Raw genomic sequence first — 19,817 nt, 5'->3', positions numbered from 1 at the left:
TTGCATGACAAAAGACATGCCACGGGCTAAATATCTAACCCCCCAAAAAATGTCTTGGTGGTTATGTGAGGCTAAAAACTGTGATTTTGATTTCATCTTGTATAACCTCTCCCAAAAATAAGAATTTTACCCAACTTTTCATCTTTGCACAGCAAATTTCAAAGTGTGATACATATTTTTCACAAATAGTTTTGGCTGTTTTACACTGCTGTTTGCACTAAGGCCGATTTGTGTGTTGTGTAACAGTTTGGGTTGAAGCTCAAAGCTCCTCCTGCATCAACTACATCCAGTTCATAGTCCGCATTCCTTGAGGGTATTGTAAGGATTTCTGCTGAAGGCTTCTCTCCCTTTAGGTGGCCCCGGATGACGTCGCCCAGTGTTGAATCACAGTAGCGGGTCTGTCACCTGCAAGAAAAACACCGGAAGTGTTTAAGTTAACTTAAAAATAACAACAGCAGCAGCAGCAGCAGCAGCAATGCACTTCCACATAAAACACATACTGCGCCTGAGTCACTGCGCTCCTGCCCAGCATAAGAGGACACTTGGGAGGAAACTGTGGAGTGTTTCGACAGCAGCTCAACAACAACGTGGCTTAAGAGCAGCAGGATCGCATGCATCTGAAGATGTCCACAAGTACTTCGCCCGGCAGTGCTGCAGAAACTATGCATCCGACAAGTCGGCGTACAGTCGAGCCTTCGCCGCAGCCAGGGACAACCCCGAGCGATTCTGGGGTGAGATGGGACAGGACATTAACTGGTTTGAACCTTGGAGTAAAACTTTGCACGCTGAGGATCCAGTGTTCCCAAACTGGTAGGTGTCAATGTTGCAAGCAACACAGCAAGTAACATCCAGTTATAATGCAACCCTAACATCTTTTCAAGTCTGCTAGCTTCAAAATGAAACATACCACCACCTGACTCTTTTAAAAGTTAAAGCCTGCAATTCCCAATTTCCCATTAAACTTTGCAAGCAAAAAAAAATAGGAGCCGTTCATGCAAATCATTTTTTCTGAGTCGGAGTTGTAAATACCGATTTTTTTCAGGGGGGTCATGAATGCAGCATTACTCCCACCTGTGCATGCATGTCGAATAATTACACTGAAACTCTCATAATGAGTAGTGTATGTCTTTAAACTCCGCAGTTTTTGAGGTTTATGCTTTTACAGCTGAAACTACTCAGAATAACTAATGAAAATGATTTGAATTGTTTGTTAATGTAATTATAGATTTGCATTGATTTGTAGTTGAGCAAATTAACAGAAAAAAATGTTACTACGCTAGCTAACGGTTCAAAAGTCTTGCTTGAGAGGCACAAATTGGCTAATTAAAACTTAACTGTTACTTAAAATTTACCATATATCACTTGAAAATGATTCAAAGGGCCTTATAATTTGGTCAAAGTAAGTTGTGGGATGTTTAGAAGACGGATAAAAGCAAACCTTGTTAAAATGTATGACAGCCCGCACACATCCTCCTGCAGTGGGGATGATATAAAACCGAAAATTGGGTGTTGTTAGCAGCATATAGCAGAGCTGCCTGAATCTGGTACAGTCATGTTAAAATGAAGGGTACAGCCACTCTTTCTCTCTGGCTGCTAAAACAGCAGCGCTCAGACACCATCCACCGCCTTATCAAGAGCATTGGTTTGCTGTGTGCTGCTGATACAGACATCTGCATTTGTGTTTGCTTGAAATTGGTTTAATCAATTTATGCTGCACTTTAAAGTGTAAGGAAAAAACCCTACCAGCCAAAAAAAAAGATGTTTTTAGTGATGTGGCATATGATATATTTTGTTCACCAGAATTGTATTTTAGTTGTGAATCAATATGTTTAAAAATAAGTGCTGGCTGATTATGTTTGTCACTGTCAGGTTTGTTGGAGGGAAGTTGAACATGTGCTACAATGCTGTGGATCGCCATGTGGAGAGCGGCCGTGGAGAGCAGCCTGCCATCATCTATGACAGCCCAATGACAGGAACTAAACAGGTCATCACTTTCAGGGAACTCCAGGACCAGGTAAACAGTATTTTTGAAAGAAGTCACAAAACATAATAACACAAAGACCTGCATGGAGCCGCGTTGTTAAAGCCTGATCTGGACTGCCGGGATGTGTGTGTTAAAAAGGGATTGTGAAGCATGCAAGCAGCTTTTGGCTGCTTTTAGAGCACTGAAATTAGAATTTGTCAGTGTTGCCATGACAATAAATTTACTTTTCATCCTTCATCTGAGACAGTTGGCCAAGTTTTTCTTTCTGTGGCAGCTGGATTGAGAAAATATTAGCATGGAGAACAGAAAAACATAATAACTGAGGGAAGGGGAAATAATTAACTTCATTGACATTTGTGCAGATGCTTCAGTTCAATTAAGATTCAATGGCGTGTGCTATAATCAAAATGTATTCTAAATGAGCAGAAGTATAGCTACAGCCTTTTATTGGTCTTTGCCCACAATGGAAGAAGATATTTAATTAAATTTGATTTAATTTACAAAAAGATATTAAGTTCGTTCATTTGTAGTTGAAAGCAATCAGTAAATTTACAATTTTTTTTCATATTCATAACCTTGAAACCATGTACAAAATGCATAGAACAAGCCCAGATGCACAGTGTGTCTTTGGTGTGTTGCTTAATCAGACATTTGAAAAAGCGCCGTGTGTCCTCATCCAAAATGCATGTTGATATTCAGAACTCTGGTTTGTCTCCTCTGTATCTTGTTCCAGGTTTCCAGGTTAGCAGGAGTCTTGGTGAAGAATGGGGTACGCAAAGGAGACCTGGTGGTCATCTACATGCCCATGGTGCCCCAGGCCATGTTCACCATGCTGGCATGTGCTCGGATCGGTGCCCCACACAGCCTCATCTTTGGAGGCTTTGCTTCCAAAGAGCTTTCTGTCCGCATCAATCATGCCAAGGTTTGAAAATGTTATAATTCACCTTGTGGTTGAGATTTATCTTTTCTTGAGCCTTGGTAACAGAAGTGTATGATCTCATTGTCACTCTTCACTACCCTGGCCACTCATTGAAAACTACAGACAGACTGACTTGAAGACTCTTTGTGTTTATGTACTTCAAATACATAGAAATTTTCTTGCACAGTTAGTAATGTGCGTCATCCATCCTGCAAAAGATATCTGAAACACTGAAAGCAAGAATCTGACATTTTGACAGGGAATGTTCCTGACAATATTGATCTCTGCCGAGTGACGTGTTTATATGAATCTGAAAAAATACTAGTATTGCCATCAGCTACTTGATCAAATGTTCAAACTGTCTTTGTTGATTGAATGATCCTTGTTTAGCATTGTCATACACATTGCAATGCCCTGCAATGGTCACTGTTGCAAAATGAGCTAACAATGACTGAGTGTGTCGCATTTAGAGGCCATCTGCTTCAAAGTTGTGGCCTATGAAAGTATGTGCCTCAAATTTCAAACTCTAAAAAGTTATAGGAATTGCCATTTACGCTCTAGGAACACCTCAGATGTGTGGTAAGCCGGCTATTTACTATGCAACTGCTATCACATGCATGTTAAAAAGGCTTCTGTGAAGTGAACTGCGTTTGACTCGACACTGGAGTGCTGCCACAGGCAACAGGCTCATACACGCAAACACCCTGTTAAAAAATGCAGCAAAACAAATTCTCAAGTATGTATGACGCTTGCAGCACTGGCTGCAGTTTCTGATACAGCTATAAAACATGATGCTGTAAGTGCTTGACATTTTTCAAACAATCAAAATTCTCACTTGATCTCTTGTGTTTTTCCAGCCCAAGCTGATGGTTACTGCCTCATTTGGCATCGAGCCAGGCAGACGAGTGGAGTACATCCCTCTGGTGGAGAAGGCCTTGGAGCTGAGCTCTCACAGGCCCTCTAAAGTTCTCATCTACAACAGGCCTAACATGGTAAGAGGCACAACTCACCGTAAAGCTAAATTTGAACATGTGGTCTCATTTCCTACACTGCTGGTGATGTGACAGAATGTAAACGTATCTGAAATATTGCAGCCGGCCATATGTAAAGCTGATTAGTTCGGTCTCGGTGTGGCTGCTGTCGGGAGAAAAGGACTTCCCGAAGGCAAGGGGTTGCAGTTTTTAACCAATAAGAAAGCATTTAATCGTTGAACTGAATCTAAAGCGTTGGATTTTTAAAGGATTACTGCCCAGGATTGGTCAAATATATATGAATGGTATAATAGTCTTACAAATCCTGCCTCCGAATCAGAAGATGAAATGATGTATAGCTGGTGCAAGTAGATGAGACGGAGCGAAAAATGTGTCTAGTATGTGTGAAGCTGAGGGCTGGAGGTTGGTGCATGTTATAGGCAGCCTGGTGTAGTTGCAGTTTGGAGGAAGTCTGAGCTGTGTAGAAAAATGACGCATTAATTTGGTGACAGAAAATTGAAAGTTGTTTCACATATACACAGGAATAAAAGAAAAACACTGTTTGTGGTTTCTAAACTTGATTGCACGGTGTTGCAGTTGTTCCTTTCAATTTTCTTGTCTGGCCTCCGTGTCTAAGTCAGTTCAGTTTTGTAATCAGTTATGCCATGTACCTCTCTCTGGCTTTATTGTGCTCTTAAATTAACATTACATGAGTTATTCTATCTGGTTTGATCTCTTCAGTCTTATCTATCAGCGCTTTCTCTGGTGAATTAAGTGGTTGCTGTCAGGGTTTTTGCAAAATTTATGGAGGATATATACAGTACAGGATGGACATGAGACTGTTAGCAGTGAAGCCAGTGAAATAGTTTTCATAGGAAATCCACTGGAAACTGAAACCCTTAAAATCATGTGAAACACCACTTTGAAGGTGGTTGCAGCTGCTTCATCATATCCCGCGTTCAGTAAGCCAGAGGTTGTGGGTTTTTTTCAACACGGCGTCTAACATGAAAGCCTTGTTAAATCAGCCAAGCTTTGCTCTGGCTTCGCTTTAGTATGAATAAAAAAAGAAAAAAAAGATGCATTTCAGATATCTGAAGGTTTTATGTGATGTCTGTCCTCTGCCTCAAGAATCTGTGACACTGAACGATTTTCTGTGAACCAAAGAAAAGAAATGACCAGGACTTTTTTTCTTCTGCCTCCTGGAATGATTAAATGTTCATAAATTTAAGTATCAAAGAGATTCACTTAGATTTGACATGAGACCGATGTCGGCAACAGAAGATGTAAAGGTCTTCAACTGCGACCTGAAATGACCTGTGATAGCGACTACAAGAGATTGTAATGACAGATGAGAGTTAGAACAGTTTCAACAGAAAAGTTTAGTGTAGAAATATTATATAACTGTGTAAAATATATATTTATTCCTTCTGAAGGAAGATTTTATTTATTATTTTATCAAGTCACTTTTTCGACCCAAAGTAAAAAAAAAAAAAAAAAAAGGTTTGAAAACTACAAACCCTGTGAGTCAATGGATTTGATTAATAACTCAGATGAAATTTGGAGCTGCAGAGCAGTAACACATTCCTATTTATAGTAGTTTAATCAGAATGCAAATAAGACTGAATTCCTCATTTTTCTTTGTGTTTTAAGGAGAAAGTGTCGCTGAGTCCGGAGTTGAGTCTGGACTGGGATGAAGAGATGGCCACTGCTCAGCCACATGACTGCGTTTCCGTTCCCTCCAACCATCCCCTCTATGTCCTCTACACCTCTGGGACCACTGGAACTCCAAAGGTACTGACATCTCAGAGTTGTGATGTGCAGCAAAATTGGAAAAAAAAATAAAATTGGAGATCCCACACTTGCAGACTTCATGTAATCATACATTGTCACATAGACGGGTAATAGGATTTTGTGTTTGTGTGAATGCTGTCAGGTTCTGTGCGGAGCTTTCATGTGACTCATCTGCTCTTTGACTCTGCAAAACAATCCAAGCTCCATCCAAACACCATCGCCATGACAAAAATAAGACAGAGCTTTTCCACAGCAGGAGCTGGAGCTGGAGCTGATGCAGGAGGAATTGCCTGCAGGCAGTTTCAAATGGAAAAACCCTGGCTCCTTTCAAATAGCATCATTTTGTCTTTGGCCAACTGATGATATAAAATTTCCAACTGCTGGCTACTTCCTGAACTTAATGGTGCCATTATTTCCAGCTTTTTTTCTCTGCAAGCTTCTGTGAATTTCACAGATATGCCTGTAGGGAGACTATAACTTTGAGGAAAGAAACTGTTTAATTGTGGACATTAGGACACACTCTGTGCAAAAATATTTATGCAGCACCATTAATTAATGAAAGCAACTGGAATTATAAATGTAAAGTACCGTACTCTTGTGTGGAGCAGGGGGGAAGGGGCTGTGTTTAGACTGATATTAAACCCCTGCTTTGTCGCCTTAGCACAATACCTGTCACTAGTCTTGATCTTTTGCTTATCTTGTCCCCCAGGGTGTTGTGCGAGACACTGCAGGCTACGCTGTGATGCTGAAATGGACCATGTCAAATATTTATGGACTCCGTCCCGGAGATGTAAGGCAATAAAGCATTCTCTTCTGAGTTAGAGCTGTGCTTGAGAACAAAGAGCATGCAGGCAGCAACGAGAGAGATCTTTCTCTGCTCTAAAGAAGATTTATATTAACTGAAGAGTCATAAGTTGAGAAATTAGTAATTAGTATGAAGGAGGATGTTCTCTCCGCTTGTTAAATAGTATAACAGAAGTTTGTGTCCAGGTGACATTGTTCACATTTTCACCTTTTAACCATTTGCAGGTTTGGTGGGCAGCGTCAGACCTGGGCTGGGTGGTCGGCCATTCATATATCTGCTACGCTCCTCTTCTCCATGGCAACAGCACGATTCTCTATGAGGTATGTCCCTGCAGACAAGATTTAGTATCTCAAAAGAACTACAGCAGTATTGCAAACATCAATAAAAAAAAAAGGCCAGAAATGTGCAATAAAACCTGAGTTGTACAACTTACAAAGCTGCATAAGTCAGGTTTTAATGTCAGTTGGGTACGAGCCTGTGCCGGCCGCGAATGATGAATACGTCCATATTTGGTTTATGCCTCCCAAGTGTATGTGGACTGGGTGAACTGTTTGACCTTGCTGCCATGTTTGACTCTGGCTGCTACGGTCCACTGTCATGAGATTCCAACTCTTCACTCCCTCTCTTTTTTCTTTACTTAATCACAGTCAGTGTGTTACCTGCACATCCCCAGAAAATATATTTTTTAACATTAAAAGCAGCAACTGTGTTGAATTTAGCCATTTCTAGTATTTAAATGTAATTATCACAACATAAAATCAGGACCTAATACCTTAAGCACAAAGGCCCTCTGCTGAGCATGTCATTCTTATTATTCTTGGTAAGGGAATAAACAACAAGCTCTTATTAAGTATTTTCTGAACAGGCACTTCTGATTATTACAGGTAATTTGGCTTTGTATTGTGAGCCTGCTACCTATTGGCTACTGGAGTACAGCCTGTGTGCAAGCTGTTTATGATGTGGAGGGCAATTAGCATATAAGACAATCTGCAGATCAAGGCGAAGAGGGATGAGTGTGTTGAGTGGTTGAACTTTACATTTACGTTTTATATTATATCGTAGTTATACAGTAGTTTCTTATGTTGAGTGTCACTCATTACCCATTACATTAGCTCTCTGATTTTTCTCTCACCCGGGGGAAATGGCTGTATTGGGCAAATCAATTAATGAATCTGTGTTTGACTTCAGCCACGCTGGTTGTGTCACGTAGCTTTTGTTTTAGCAGCCTGTCTATCTTGAGACACGATGCTGCCAATCTGTTATCTTCCCTCTGATCAATACACAGACACAAATATTTATCCAGAGCAAAAATGACAGCCAGAACTCTCTGCTGCTGTTTACCATCCTCATTCATCCGCAAGTTGTCTTCTTGCTGTAGGGCCGGACTAGTTGAATACAAGAAACACTGTGGAAATTTATGTTGGAGGCATTTGCCCACAGGCGTCTTTTACCTTTATCTTTTCACCAAACAATGCTCCAATAGCGCAACTGTGTTTTTTTTTTTTTTTTTTTTTTAAGTCCATGGATTTCTAGGCCCATCTGTCTAGAAGGCAGCCTTCCAGTGTGCATCTCCATTTTAAACAGCTGCTCTATGAATATTCATGTTTTGTAGTTTCCAGCTGAAGTGAATTTGCTTAGTGAAACATTGTGGAAGTCTTGTTGTAATGTTTCTGAGCTTCCACTATCTGCAGTCTGTCCTGTGATTTGTACACCTGCACCAACTAACTAGCTGTGGCTTTACTCTCTGTTTACAGGGTAAGCCTGTCGGGACTCCAGACCCTGGAGCTTTCTTCCGCGTACTGTCTGAACACGGAGCCTCCTCCATGTTCACAGCGCCCACTGCCATCCGAGCCATTCGCCAGCAGGACCCACACGCTGAAATCGGGAAAAAATACCCGCTGTCCAGGTAAACGGCAAACACTTCACACAATAAGCAGTCAAACTGTTTGATAGTAATTGCTGTAGAATGAAATGAAGGAATGTGCCAGAGTTATTCATACTGGAACGATTAGTTAATTAATTGATTGAAAACTCAAATATTTCCCAATTCTAGCTTCTTAATTGTGAGAATTTCCTGCTTTTCTCTCTTAATACATCGTAATTTAAAAATCTTTGGGCTTTGGACTGTTAGTTGGACAAAACCAAGCCATTGACAAGATCTCGAGCTCATATCGTGACCATTTCCCGATGCATCAACTGAAACACAGTGCAAACACTTTTGGGAAATGACACGAGAACAGTGAAGACTGGTTTATGTGGACTCAAACCTTTAACTGCAGGATGTGACAGGAGCTCAGAAAAGCCAGGAAAGATGTGTTGAAGTATCCCCTGGCTGACAAAGGTCCAAACAGCCTGTCCAGCGTCTCATTAGTCTCCGGACCATCTGTTGATGCACAGCCCTCTCCCACCTCCACCGCTCACAGTTTGTACCCTTAGCTCGAACCGCTCGGGTGTTAATCAGGACGGATAACGAGCGGCGGCAGGTCACTGCGGTCCACTTGTATTAAATCATACAACGTGAACTTGTTTTTCCTCGGCTGCTGTCTCACTGGTCAGCTAAAGGTCCTCTGTAGCTCAGAGTTAAAAACAAACATTCTTCATGGCATTAGTTTGGACCAGAGAGTCGAAATTATTGAGTTCATCACAATTGTTAATTGTTTGGAGGAGTACACGGAAACTCGGACCTAAGGGGCTGTGGTGTCAGGTCACCACTTTCATTCTGTTCAGGAGTCTGAAAATGCCTCTAAGCACACAATCATAAAGCAATTCTGAGTGCGCATGACCTACGACCCCAGTGAATCATTCAGTAACTGTGGCATTGTGTGCTGAATTTGACGATCCTCGGTTCTTCGCTGTGTTGAATGCAGAACACCTCTTTTAAATGCTGTTCCTCGCAGAGGGAGATTATTTTCGACAGTATCGTTCACCTGAAATATTTGTGGCGTCTCTCCTCTCAGTTTTGGCCGCCGCCACAATCAGTCATTGAATTGACACGCTCTTTCTGTATATACTGTCTTGTTCTTAATGTGTCTTTTCCCCTTGGAGGAGGCAGGCTGGTGAAAGATTACAGCGTTTCCCTTTGGCGCTGAAAAAAAAAGAAAAAGAAGGGACGTCAGTGGGACACAGAGACAGAAATATCAAGGCAGCAGTGAAACATGGCTTCATTTTAGCACGGGGCGGTTCAATGTCTGGTCAAGACTTTCCCTATAACTCTAATGTACTTTCCATTTTTCAGCTGCAAAGAGAGATTTTTATGGCATTTTGAGAATCTAATATTTTAATGGAATTTTTAAAAGGTTTATTGAGTGTAGAGGACCAGGTAATGGCAATTTGTGGGTCACTTCTTGTGTCTGTCTAGAAATGTCTCATTTGCTACATGAGTGAGAGGAAAACATGAAGTATCAAGATAATCGAGTCTTTTCTTTGAAGAGGCCTTGAACTTTTTTTTGTTGGTGTTGGTAAATCATCCAACTTTCTACATTGCACTCGATTTTCAGGCCAGACTGAATTCTCTACACACTTGTATAGATGCATATGAGAGATTCAACCAAGCATTCAGTGTTTGTGACAATACTGCCTGATGGATCCAGCTCTAGTCTGTGCATTGTGCCCCTTCCTATGTCAATAATAATAAAGCTGCCTTTTAATTAAAAGTGTGTTGATGGAAGTAGTAAAATCTTTCGGAGTCTAAATCTTTTATTATCAAACGCATAATTTCACGCTTGAGAGACCTCCCAACGATAATTTGATGCAGCTCAAACACCCTGTCTGGGCTTCATTGACACTGTGACACATTTCCTCCCTCTAGGGCCCGTTCAACTGTAATAGCCCTGGACCCTTATCAGTGTGCTGGAGCCGTATAACTCGTCACTGTGGATGTTGAAAACTAAATTGAAAGTCTGGCTGCGAGGCTGTCGAAAGCTGTGATGGCAGCGGTGCTCTGTGTAAATGCGGCATGACAAAGGTGCCGAGATTCTGTCAGCGGCGTTTTCTTAAAGACAGGAGAACTAACTGAACGCTGAGAGCCTCACTCATAAACGAGTGACAAAGTGCACGACTCCAGTTGATGCGCAGTGGAGGCTGGTGGAGAATACCCTGGTCTGTTTATCATGATCACATCAACTTTGCCACACTGACCTCACAGAATCAGCTTAAAGCATATTAGCATCTAGACCTGACAAAAGGCCACTATGTAGATAACCTTAACCACTAAGAGTGAGATGTTTTTAGCTTTATTGGCTCCAAGGCTCCAAGGTTGTACTGTAGAGATTAGAGGGGTCTTATCTTTACAAACCAGCAGAGAAATATTTTTTTATTGTTTCAGTCAGGGTTGATGTTTTAAACTGTTTGTACTCCACATGCATGGTCTCAAACTCTGGATGATTTTTGTGAAGTGTGTAAAGCTGTCAGCAAAATAACACCGGAGTCTTAGTAGTCTACGTGCTATTTTGACCATTGGTTTGATCACACCAGCGTGATCAGTGGCTGCTGAAAATGAATATGTCCTGGCCTCAGATTGGACAGTGTTACCATACTGTGAGAGAGAGAGAGAGAGAGAGAGAGAGAGTGTATCTTTTCTTACTGTGTTTTATAGCACTGCATCGTTGTACCTTACCAGTCACCAGTAACTTACAGGGGATGGCAGGAATTTAACAGGTGGTACATTTGTTGGTTTAAATGTGGAACAGTTAAGCCTTTGTTTGTCCTCATGCTGTATGTGTGAGAAAAAGTTTGCATTGAAACAGATGTCGCTTAGCTAACAGATAATTTTCATCCTACATTTATCCAGGGAACACAAAATGTTAGGCTAAGAGGGAAGGAGGTATTTTCATTTGAGCAGTGTTGGGAATAACTAACAAACTGCTGAGAACTGACACTTTAAGCCATGTAGGTGTAATCTGGAATAACTCGCACATCACCATCACTTAAGTTTGATATGTTGTCCTTGATTCTTTCAGAATGTTTTAGAAAGGGGGAGGGTAGCTTTTCTAAAGAGCTTAAAACATATGACGGATGTTTACACTTGTGTTACTATCTCGGTGTACATGCAGTCCTTGAGCTTGTGCAGCAGCCAAACCATCGGCCTTCCTCTCCTCCTTCTTTCTGAGGTCAGCGAGAATCCAAACTTGTACTTCCACTGAACTCCTTTTGAAAACCTGCAAAACACAGGTCCTTAATAACTACAAGCATGGCGGTGGGAGGGTAATGGGTTGAACATAAGGTCATTGCCGGTACAGTGAGTCAATCATCCACTTACACATGTATTATATAGCTCAGAGAACATATCTGGCAGCTGAATGGAGCAACATTGTTAATGCAGAGGCTTCATGAAGGTTCCTGGGCGTACTCTCTTCACACTTGATACAGCCTTGTTTAAAGGTCGACTGACAGCAGAGTTTTAAAGGCCGATATGTTAGTGATAGGTTGGAGCCGGAGGGCTGATTAATCAGATGATATCACGCCCCAAACAACAGTTATCATCACAGAAGAGTTCTTGGTAATTAGACGTATATTTGGGGAAAAATGCAAAAGCACCATAATTGAGCAGACACAACTAAAGCAACCATACTGTTATTTAAAAAGTGAATTACCCCTTATCCCTCAGTGACAGCTGTGTGGTGAAAGGCAGTGTCACAACATTTTGACTGTCTGCTTATTTACTTGCATCCTCCTGTTTTTATGGAGGTGTAGCCGATGTTCAGCAAACACAGTGTGTCAGAGGAGCAGAAAAACCCGACTGCACAAAATCCCTGGGACTATACCACAATCAAGTTTGAGACTAGTGCTTGAAAAACAGAATAGAATATTATCCAGGGAGAGAGCAGAGATGGAGAAAGATGTGATTCGGAGGCGAGAGAGTGACATGATGAAAATTCTCTCGCCTTTTACAAAAGGTAGTGTGCAACTTCAATTGTGATTGGAGTTGGAAGGTCATTTCGCCACCGCGGAGGATGGAGACCGATGACTGATGACCAGCAGTCGTTCGTGGGAAAATGTAGTGATTAGACTAGTACCTACGGCTGCACCGTGGCCTGGACTTACAGGGGGTTATGGTTCCCCTCACAGCCTCGTAGCGAGCAACCAGCAGTGGTTTGAATTAGGTATGAGCAGCCATGGACAGCCATCAGAGAGCGTTTGGAAGAGAATGATGGGTGAGAAATTGGGGAGGCTGAAGAAAGAAACTGCAGTGTTTTGGGTCACTTATGGGGCAAGGAGGGAGAGTTTCATGAAGCCAGGGAGTAGCAGTCGTCCAGACTAGAGGAAACTAAAGTTTCGCTAAGAAGGGACGAGTAAGGGAGTGTCAGATTTGACACATTCAGATGTCCTTGCAAGAATTTTTGCCTCCAGGTACTCATCGATTTGGGGTCTCATCAATATTGACTGAGACGCCATCTAGAGGGCACGATTTTCCTGGGGGGGGGGGGAAGAGCAGCTTAGTCTGGCCAAGAGTGTTTATTACAGGAAGTCTTCCAGTGAACATCCAACTTGAAATGCATGCAAGTTTCAGAGGAAGGAAAAAGTGTAATTTGGCGTTTTCTTCCATTACATTTAAAGCAAGAGGCTAAGGACTCAACACACACAAAGATTCACCTCTATCGACTGATGAGTGTGACCGTGAGGAGGAAAAACCATCATCGGCTGACGCAAAGATCTGTTGGTCGGCGAGCGTGGCGAGAACTGTCTGCTTAACAGTGTCAGAGGCAGTGGAGAGGACGCCTCAGTCACAGCTAGGAGCACAGGGACAGTGAAATGGGAGCGTGCTGCCAATTTGCAAAACACTCCAAGCAAAGAGGTAAATCAGGAGCTCGCAGTCTGGGTTTCTCATATCGATACTCCCGACTAAATTCCTATTGGATGTGGGTCAATTGAGACAACTGTTTGACATTGTAAAGTCTTTAAGAAGCTTAAAGGTTTGAGCTTGTGAACGCTCACTTGGTGAAAAAAAAAAATGTTAAGTATATTTTGCTTGCAAAGATTTTGACTTGTCCTGACCATTCCTGCGAGGGAGCAGATATGTCATGTTTGCTTAAAGTGATTGACAGGTGTGCTCTGTGTCCTTGCAGCATGCGGTCGTTATTCTTGGCGGGAGAGCGATGTGATGTGGAGACGCTGGAATGGGCAAAGAGAAGCTTTGGGGTTCCTGTCCTGGACCACTGGTGGCAGACCGGTAGGAAGGAGTTTCGCTTTCTAAAAGGCAGAAATCAGACACAGATCTGAATCTCAGAACCTTGTTGATACAGTGAATTTAAAGCTGCACTAGGGAAAAAAAAAAATCATAAAAAATAGATGCACCTGTCTTACCAGATTTCATACATTTTCCCTAGTTGCTTGTTGGGCAGGAAGTAGCAAATTAAATACAAAGCGACTCCTAAATATCCGTGTCGAGCTGTGCAGTGAAAGCTGGACCAGCGTGTTCTGTTCTCCGGCCTCTTCTGTCTGTTGGGTGTAAAGCGTCACAGAACAGCCAGGCTGCCGTATAAAAGCACACAGTGTCCAGTTCATGGACTTAATGTCACAGGATTTCCTGGTGCTTGATGTTAAAATTGTTCTAACATTTATCCCTCACTATATCATATGCGCGAAGCTGCATAGTGCTGTTTTAATTATTTCAGTTCACTTTACCGTCAAACTTTAGGGATTAAGGTCTTATGATATAGATACCGAGAAAGTGTTTCAAGGACCTCAAGTACTTTATTAGCCTGAACTCTATATGATGTATTTAATTTAACTTGATCTTTAAGACGCAGTCTCGTCTTAAACTTATCAGTGTGAGAAGATTACAAATGTGGTCTTTGCTGCACTTTATTAGCCCATTGACATTAACTTGGCCTTGAGAAGAGGCATAACTCCAGAAAATCCCTATTCCCTGAAAGCCTGCTGTCATTATGGAGCACATTTTATCATGCTTCCCACTTTGATTAATCCCTTCTGTGTTTTTTCTATTGTAGACCAAAGGATTAGTCTACAATACAAAAACTACTGGAGTAATTATGATGTTAAAGACCCCCTTAGTTCAAATTTCCAAGCGTCTCTGGGAGCCGATCATCACACAAAGTGACGTGTCATCTTTCCCATCAGGTGTGCAGACAGATCACTGGAGATCTCTTTGGAGAAAAAGACATTGTTGCTTCTATTTGATATATCAAAACTGACAAATTTTAAAGGTGTCAGGTGGGAAGACTCCCTGAGAGCAACTGGCCACAGTCCTGGGCAGCACAAGGGATTTGATTGGCATCGCCATTCATCGAGTTGACTAATGTTTAATTGACTTTGCGGCCTTGTGGGGCACTGATTGACTGCGATGTGAGGACTAAGTTGTGTGCTTAGTGAAGAGATAAAGGGAGAGAAAACAATCACGGGTACGTTGTCCATCAGCTCAGGAGTGGAAGTTGAAATTGCTTTCCTACTGAAGCGTGCCTTAAATCTGACTATTTGATGTGGAGTCATTAGTGTCTCCTTCCAAACTTTTCTTTTTTTTTTTTTTTGGGAGCGTTGGGAGTCCAAATACACAAAACCAGGATCAGCCAACCGTGTGTGATAATGTCGATTTCTCACTTCAACACAATTACAGTATTTTGTGGGTATTCAGTCTTAGTGCAGAGGGGCTTTCATTTAGCTCTGTCTACTCCTTAAAAATTCCATTAACACAGTCAATATCTCAATACCACAGTGTACCAGTGCACTTTAGATTAATATCATGCTCACGGAGGCCGAGTCATGATCTTCATTCTAAAGGCTTGCTAGGTCGTGCTCTTTAACTCACAGTCCAGTGGTTGTATATTTGACAAGCGAGGGGAAGCTTGCAGCTGTTGTCCAGAAACTCCCTCTCCTCACCTCACAATTGAACTATTATTCATTACGGCTGTTGTGGGTCTGAATGATAAGAAATGTAATTGGAATGCATTGTTTCCCAGGCCTTGGTTTCTAATGGTTCTTGAATGGGTAAGACCCTATTAGCCTCTTGGATTGGAGGCTTGAGTCCAGGCAGCGTGCCATCACGCCAATGTCGTGCCTCCTCCCCCTCTGTTTTATTGCTGCCCTCCCCAAGTACTAGTGAGCAATGACAAATGTGCCAGGGACAGCAGTAGAGCACAATTGGCTGTCTCTTTGTTTTGTAATGTCCTGCCTGCGCAAACGGAAGATCAATGCCGAACAAGACGACGTCTCTGTGTTAAATATGGAATCGATATTGTTGTCGGGCTGTTGGAAATGCATCGACCTTGAGTTTGTATAGGCAGCACACTCTGATCCAAGAGAAGATTAGCCCACTTGGCTGATTGGTCTGTCCAGGCTCAACGGTAGTGTGAACAGCTCAATACTGCAATATTTCAGAAATGTGATTGATCAATTCAGTCTCTTGAGTTTGAATTGCTGATCCCACTGCAGGCTACATGCCGATTCCCAGTTCAAAGGTCATACATTTTTGGTGGGAAACTTGGCCATATTTACTGTTTTAAGACGCGGACTACATAGATGCACCGATAGTTTTGGTCTTTGTGAAAATATACTAGATCTCATTTGGGGGAAGAGCCACAGGTTCGGTCTGGTTTGCAGTGACACCTTCCTGACTGGTGTCCATCCAGCCTCTGAATTAGGACACAGCAGTTTAGCAGCGGGTTTATACAGTGAAAATCAATTTTGTTGAAGTTCAATCATGGCAGTGAATTCTTTCTCTGCTGTATTACTGTGCTCAGTTGAAACACGCATACACTGGTCTTTTGTTGCATAAGGCTTTTGGAAGAGCATTTACTATTCGCATGAGCAGTGTGGGAGTTGGAGGGTTTAGAATGAGCAGCCGTGCACACAGGTAAACACAAGATTATGACATTTGCAAGCCTTTTGGTGCTGTGTGATTTAGTTGTTTACACTGTTATGTATATTACATCCCAAAGCTCTCTACCTGTAGCTCCGGCTTCGATTGTGTGGGACTGGCAGTGCAGGTGGTTGGACTAGAACAAAGTTTCACCCCTCCTGGATGTGTTGAACAGAGCTGCTGATTCACAGCTTTCTCTCTGTAGCCTCAGTGTTTGTTAGATAACATTTAATTCTACTTGAACACCCGGGAGTTTTTAGCACAGTAAGGTTTGGATCTCGCTTCCTTTCTTTCCTTCACACACACACATACACACACCAAACGAAATCCTGCCACACTTTGTGGCTACCCGAGTCAGGTGATTTATTGAGTTTGGAGAAAAACCTCTGGCGCCCTCTTGATTTCTGTCTAGATGTGTAAATCCCATTGGATTCTTCACCCCCTGCTAAACTCAATAACTGGCAGCTGGCGGCCAGGGCTGCAATCCAAATGTGTTCTCCACTTTTTCACGGTAGAGTGGGTCACTCCACTTCTCACTTGCTTTCTCTTTGTGTGTCTCAGGCAGTTTGACTTCCAATGTGTGGGTGGAAAAGATGGATGGGGGGGGGAAATATACTATGCCATGTTATACATATTCATTAAAACAACCATAGTTTGTAATTTCTTTCTGAAGTTACAGAAGGAACCAAGCAACTTTTCACAGTTTATTTATCTTAAGCTCACCTGCTTTTTCCAGCCACACCTTTTTCTCATCCGAATTGTTGCAGCGGTCACAGTCGGCTGCAGGTATTCTATCTTTTTAACACCCAAACCAACAATTAATTTATCATACCCAGAGGTGTTGCCATAGCCTGATATAACTTATGCATGTGTGCATAAAACTTGTAGTATAAAAATGGATGACAAATATTACGTCATTCTTTCAATATCACCATGAATTCGTGATTTTAACCTCTTCTTGCTCGAGGGGGGACTTTGATCACTTAGTGACGCGTTTTCAAAAACCCTCATGCAGTGTGATCCTATAATGCTGGGTATGATGCAGTTCAAATTTATCAGTATTTTTATATTGACAGCATCTATCAAATGCCAGTAAAAAAAAAAAAAAAGTGTACTCAGTGCCCAAGAAAAGTGTGTGTATACGGTTTCCTCCTGCCTGTACTGAGTTCCTGACTCACCCTGCTGGGAGTGTCATGCTGCACCGTTCGACCGTCCCCTTGAAGACAGAACATCGATCAAGCAACTTTTAGCAATGCCAGTGCCTTGACAACTCCTCTTCATCTTCCCCTTCTCAGCAAAAGAGATGCAACTTGGCCATTGGAAAGCAGTTTAGCATTCAAGGCTTGTTTACTCCAAAATGAGCATCACAGAAAGGAGAGACAGACTCCTCCTTGAGAAGCTCATTATAGTCAAAACACCTAAAAAGCAAAGTTTGTTTGCATCTTCTGTCTTCCAGCTGAGAGGCAAGTCATTTTTCAAACTTGTGACGGTGTCTTTTTAAGTCACTGTCTCACACAGTTTTCATCTATAAATATTGATAGATCCGTCCTTCCACTTATACAGCAGGGCTTTGATTTTTATAGTCACCTGCAAAATGGATCACCACTCCAGTTGTTCATTAATATTTCCAGCTCTGTGTGTTTAATCCTGCAATGTTATATTCAACAGCTGAAAGCTCAAATCAATGGTGAAAAAAACAGGCACCATGAGCAATGATGGGAAGAGTAGTTCAAGAGAACGGCAAGCCAGAATTTTAAAGTAGTGTAATTTCCCTATCTAGATTTATTAAAGGTCCCATATTGTATAAAGTGAGATTTCCTTGTGTGTTTTCATTTATAAAGCAGGTCTAGCTTCTGTATTAATACTGTGAAAGTATCAAAGCGCTCAGTCCACAGAGAAATGCTCACAGCCTGTATTCAGAGACTCTGTCTTAAAACGAGCTGTCAGGACTTCCTTAGCTTTGTGATGTCACAGCAAAGCAGTCACCGCTCTCAGCCACGCCCGAAGCCCCACCCACCTGGACCGACCATTCAACGCTCTGGGATTTGCTTTACCTGAAATCTGCTATATATATTTTCTTATTCGATCACTCAGAAGAGAGGATCAGAGCGATTTGATGTTGAAACGTAGCTTTTGGTTTGGGGTGACCTTGAGAGTGAATACCTAGAGGAAGTGGGAAAGTACATTACAAATGTTTGTGTGAGATGAAAAAGTTACTCAAGGTTATTTTCAAATGTATAAATGTTTTATTGTTGGAAGGAAGGAAAACAAGGATCCTCTGAGATGTAGCACAGACAATCAAGGTTACTTACGTTTTGGCTTTCACAGCTCCGAGTAGGTGAGGCAGTTCACTGTATGCAGAACGAATCGGATAAATTAACAATGAATAAAATAAAATATTGGTCACTGGATTTTATTTTTGATGACATGCTTTAAAGCCACTACTCCAGACGCTTCGCTCTGACAGACTTTTAAAGTGTGTCCTCCTGCTGCTCAGTGAAAAGCTGCTGTATCATCACTGTACAACTCTTTATTTATCAAACAGAGCATGTTTTTTTACAGCTCCTGGTTGAAAAATGCGTAATCCAATTCATTATCTTTGACATCATCCCCCTATAGTGGAAACAGTTCATTGCCAGGCGGATAGCTCTGAAAAGATTAAAAACAGCTTGGGGTTTTGGTTCGTATCATCCTCCCATCCATCCCCTGGAGGCTTCCCCTACCTTGCAGCCAGCTGTGTATCACTGCTGATTGGTAAACAGTCGCATCACACAACAGAGCCGGCGGCGCTCTCTCCTTCCTAGCGGAGCTCTCGTTAGATCTGCAGAAGAGCCCGGTTGGAAAAATGAAAGGAGCTGACACAAAACAGGCAGTTTGCTGTGCTGGTGTGATGGAGAGAGGCAGCGTCCTGTGCTGAAGCATGTCTTTCAGGGGCATTTCTGTACAATGTATATCCAGATCAATAATTTAGCATAACACCTGCTGGTTTTAATTTGTCAAACATATTTTTAAAAATTTTTTTTTATCATAAATCGAGTGCAGAGCCAATTTTACACATTCTTTACTGGAAATATTTATTTGTGCTTAACAAGCTCACAGATGAGAATCAAACTAATTTGACCAGTTTAGTTTGTGATTAGTTTTTACTCTGGAGAGCTTCGCGAGATGAGTTTCCTGATGCAGAGCAGAAGCGATTTGGTTTCGCTCGTTATTCCCATGTGCAGTGGACGCAATCATTTCTCAGACTGCCGCCGTAATCTGATGTACTGATTCACCCCGTCTCATCAGCCCAGACGTGACACCTCATTCCTTTTTCTCACCTGCACACTCTAACCACTGCACACTAACCCTCTCCTTCAGCTCCATCTCTCCCCCTTTACCTTCACCGCCTTTATATTATTTGTTTATATGCTTCTTTCACATGCACACACACCTACACATATACATATATAGTTTTTCACATTTCATGTTGCAGCCTCTTGCTAAAATTGTAAGCCATAATGTGTAACGAACTACCTGCAGAGCTCAGAGAC

At 42.0% G+C, this 19,817-nt stretch overlaps 1 protein-coding gene across 1 annotated transcript in view; it reads left to right on the top strand.

The window, feature by feature from the left end:
* Positions 1-301: 301 nt before the first annotated feature.
* acss3 (acyl-CoA synthetase short chain family member 3) overlaps positions 302-19,817 on the top strand; it is a 50,753-nt gene continuing 31,237 nt past the window's right edge. Inside the window, exons 1-9 of the mRNA XM_056367282.1 lie at positions 302-810; positions 1,870-2,014; positions 2,718-2,906; positions 3,761-3,895; positions 5,525-5,665; positions 6,375-6,455; positions 6,695-6,790; positions 8,225-8,376; positions 13,535-13,638. Coding sequence (XP_056223257.1) covers positions 476-810; positions 1,870-2,014; positions 2,718-2,906; positions 3,761-3,895; positions 5,525-5,665; positions 6,375-6,455; positions 6,695-6,790; positions 8,225-8,376; positions 13,535-13,638 — 1,378 coding nt within the window. The 5' untranslated portion in view covers positions 302-475. The remainder of the gene's footprint in view (positions 811-1,869; positions 2,015-2,717; positions 2,907-3,760; positions 3,896-5,524; positions 5,666-6,374; positions 6,456-6,694; positions 6,791-8,224; positions 8,377-13,534; positions 13,639-19,817) is intronic.

The sequence above is a fragment of the Seriola aureovittata genome, chromosome 22 (assembly GCF_021018895.1).
Source record: "Seriola aureovittata isolate HTS-2021-v1 ecotype China chromosome 22, ASM2101889v1, whole genome shotgun sequence".
Taxonomy (NCBI): Eukaryota; Metazoa; Chordata; class Actinopteri; order Carangiformes; family Carangidae; genus Seriola; species Seriola aureovittata.
Note: the sequence above shows the minus strand (reverse complement) of the source record. Positions and strands in the feature narration are given on the sequence as shown.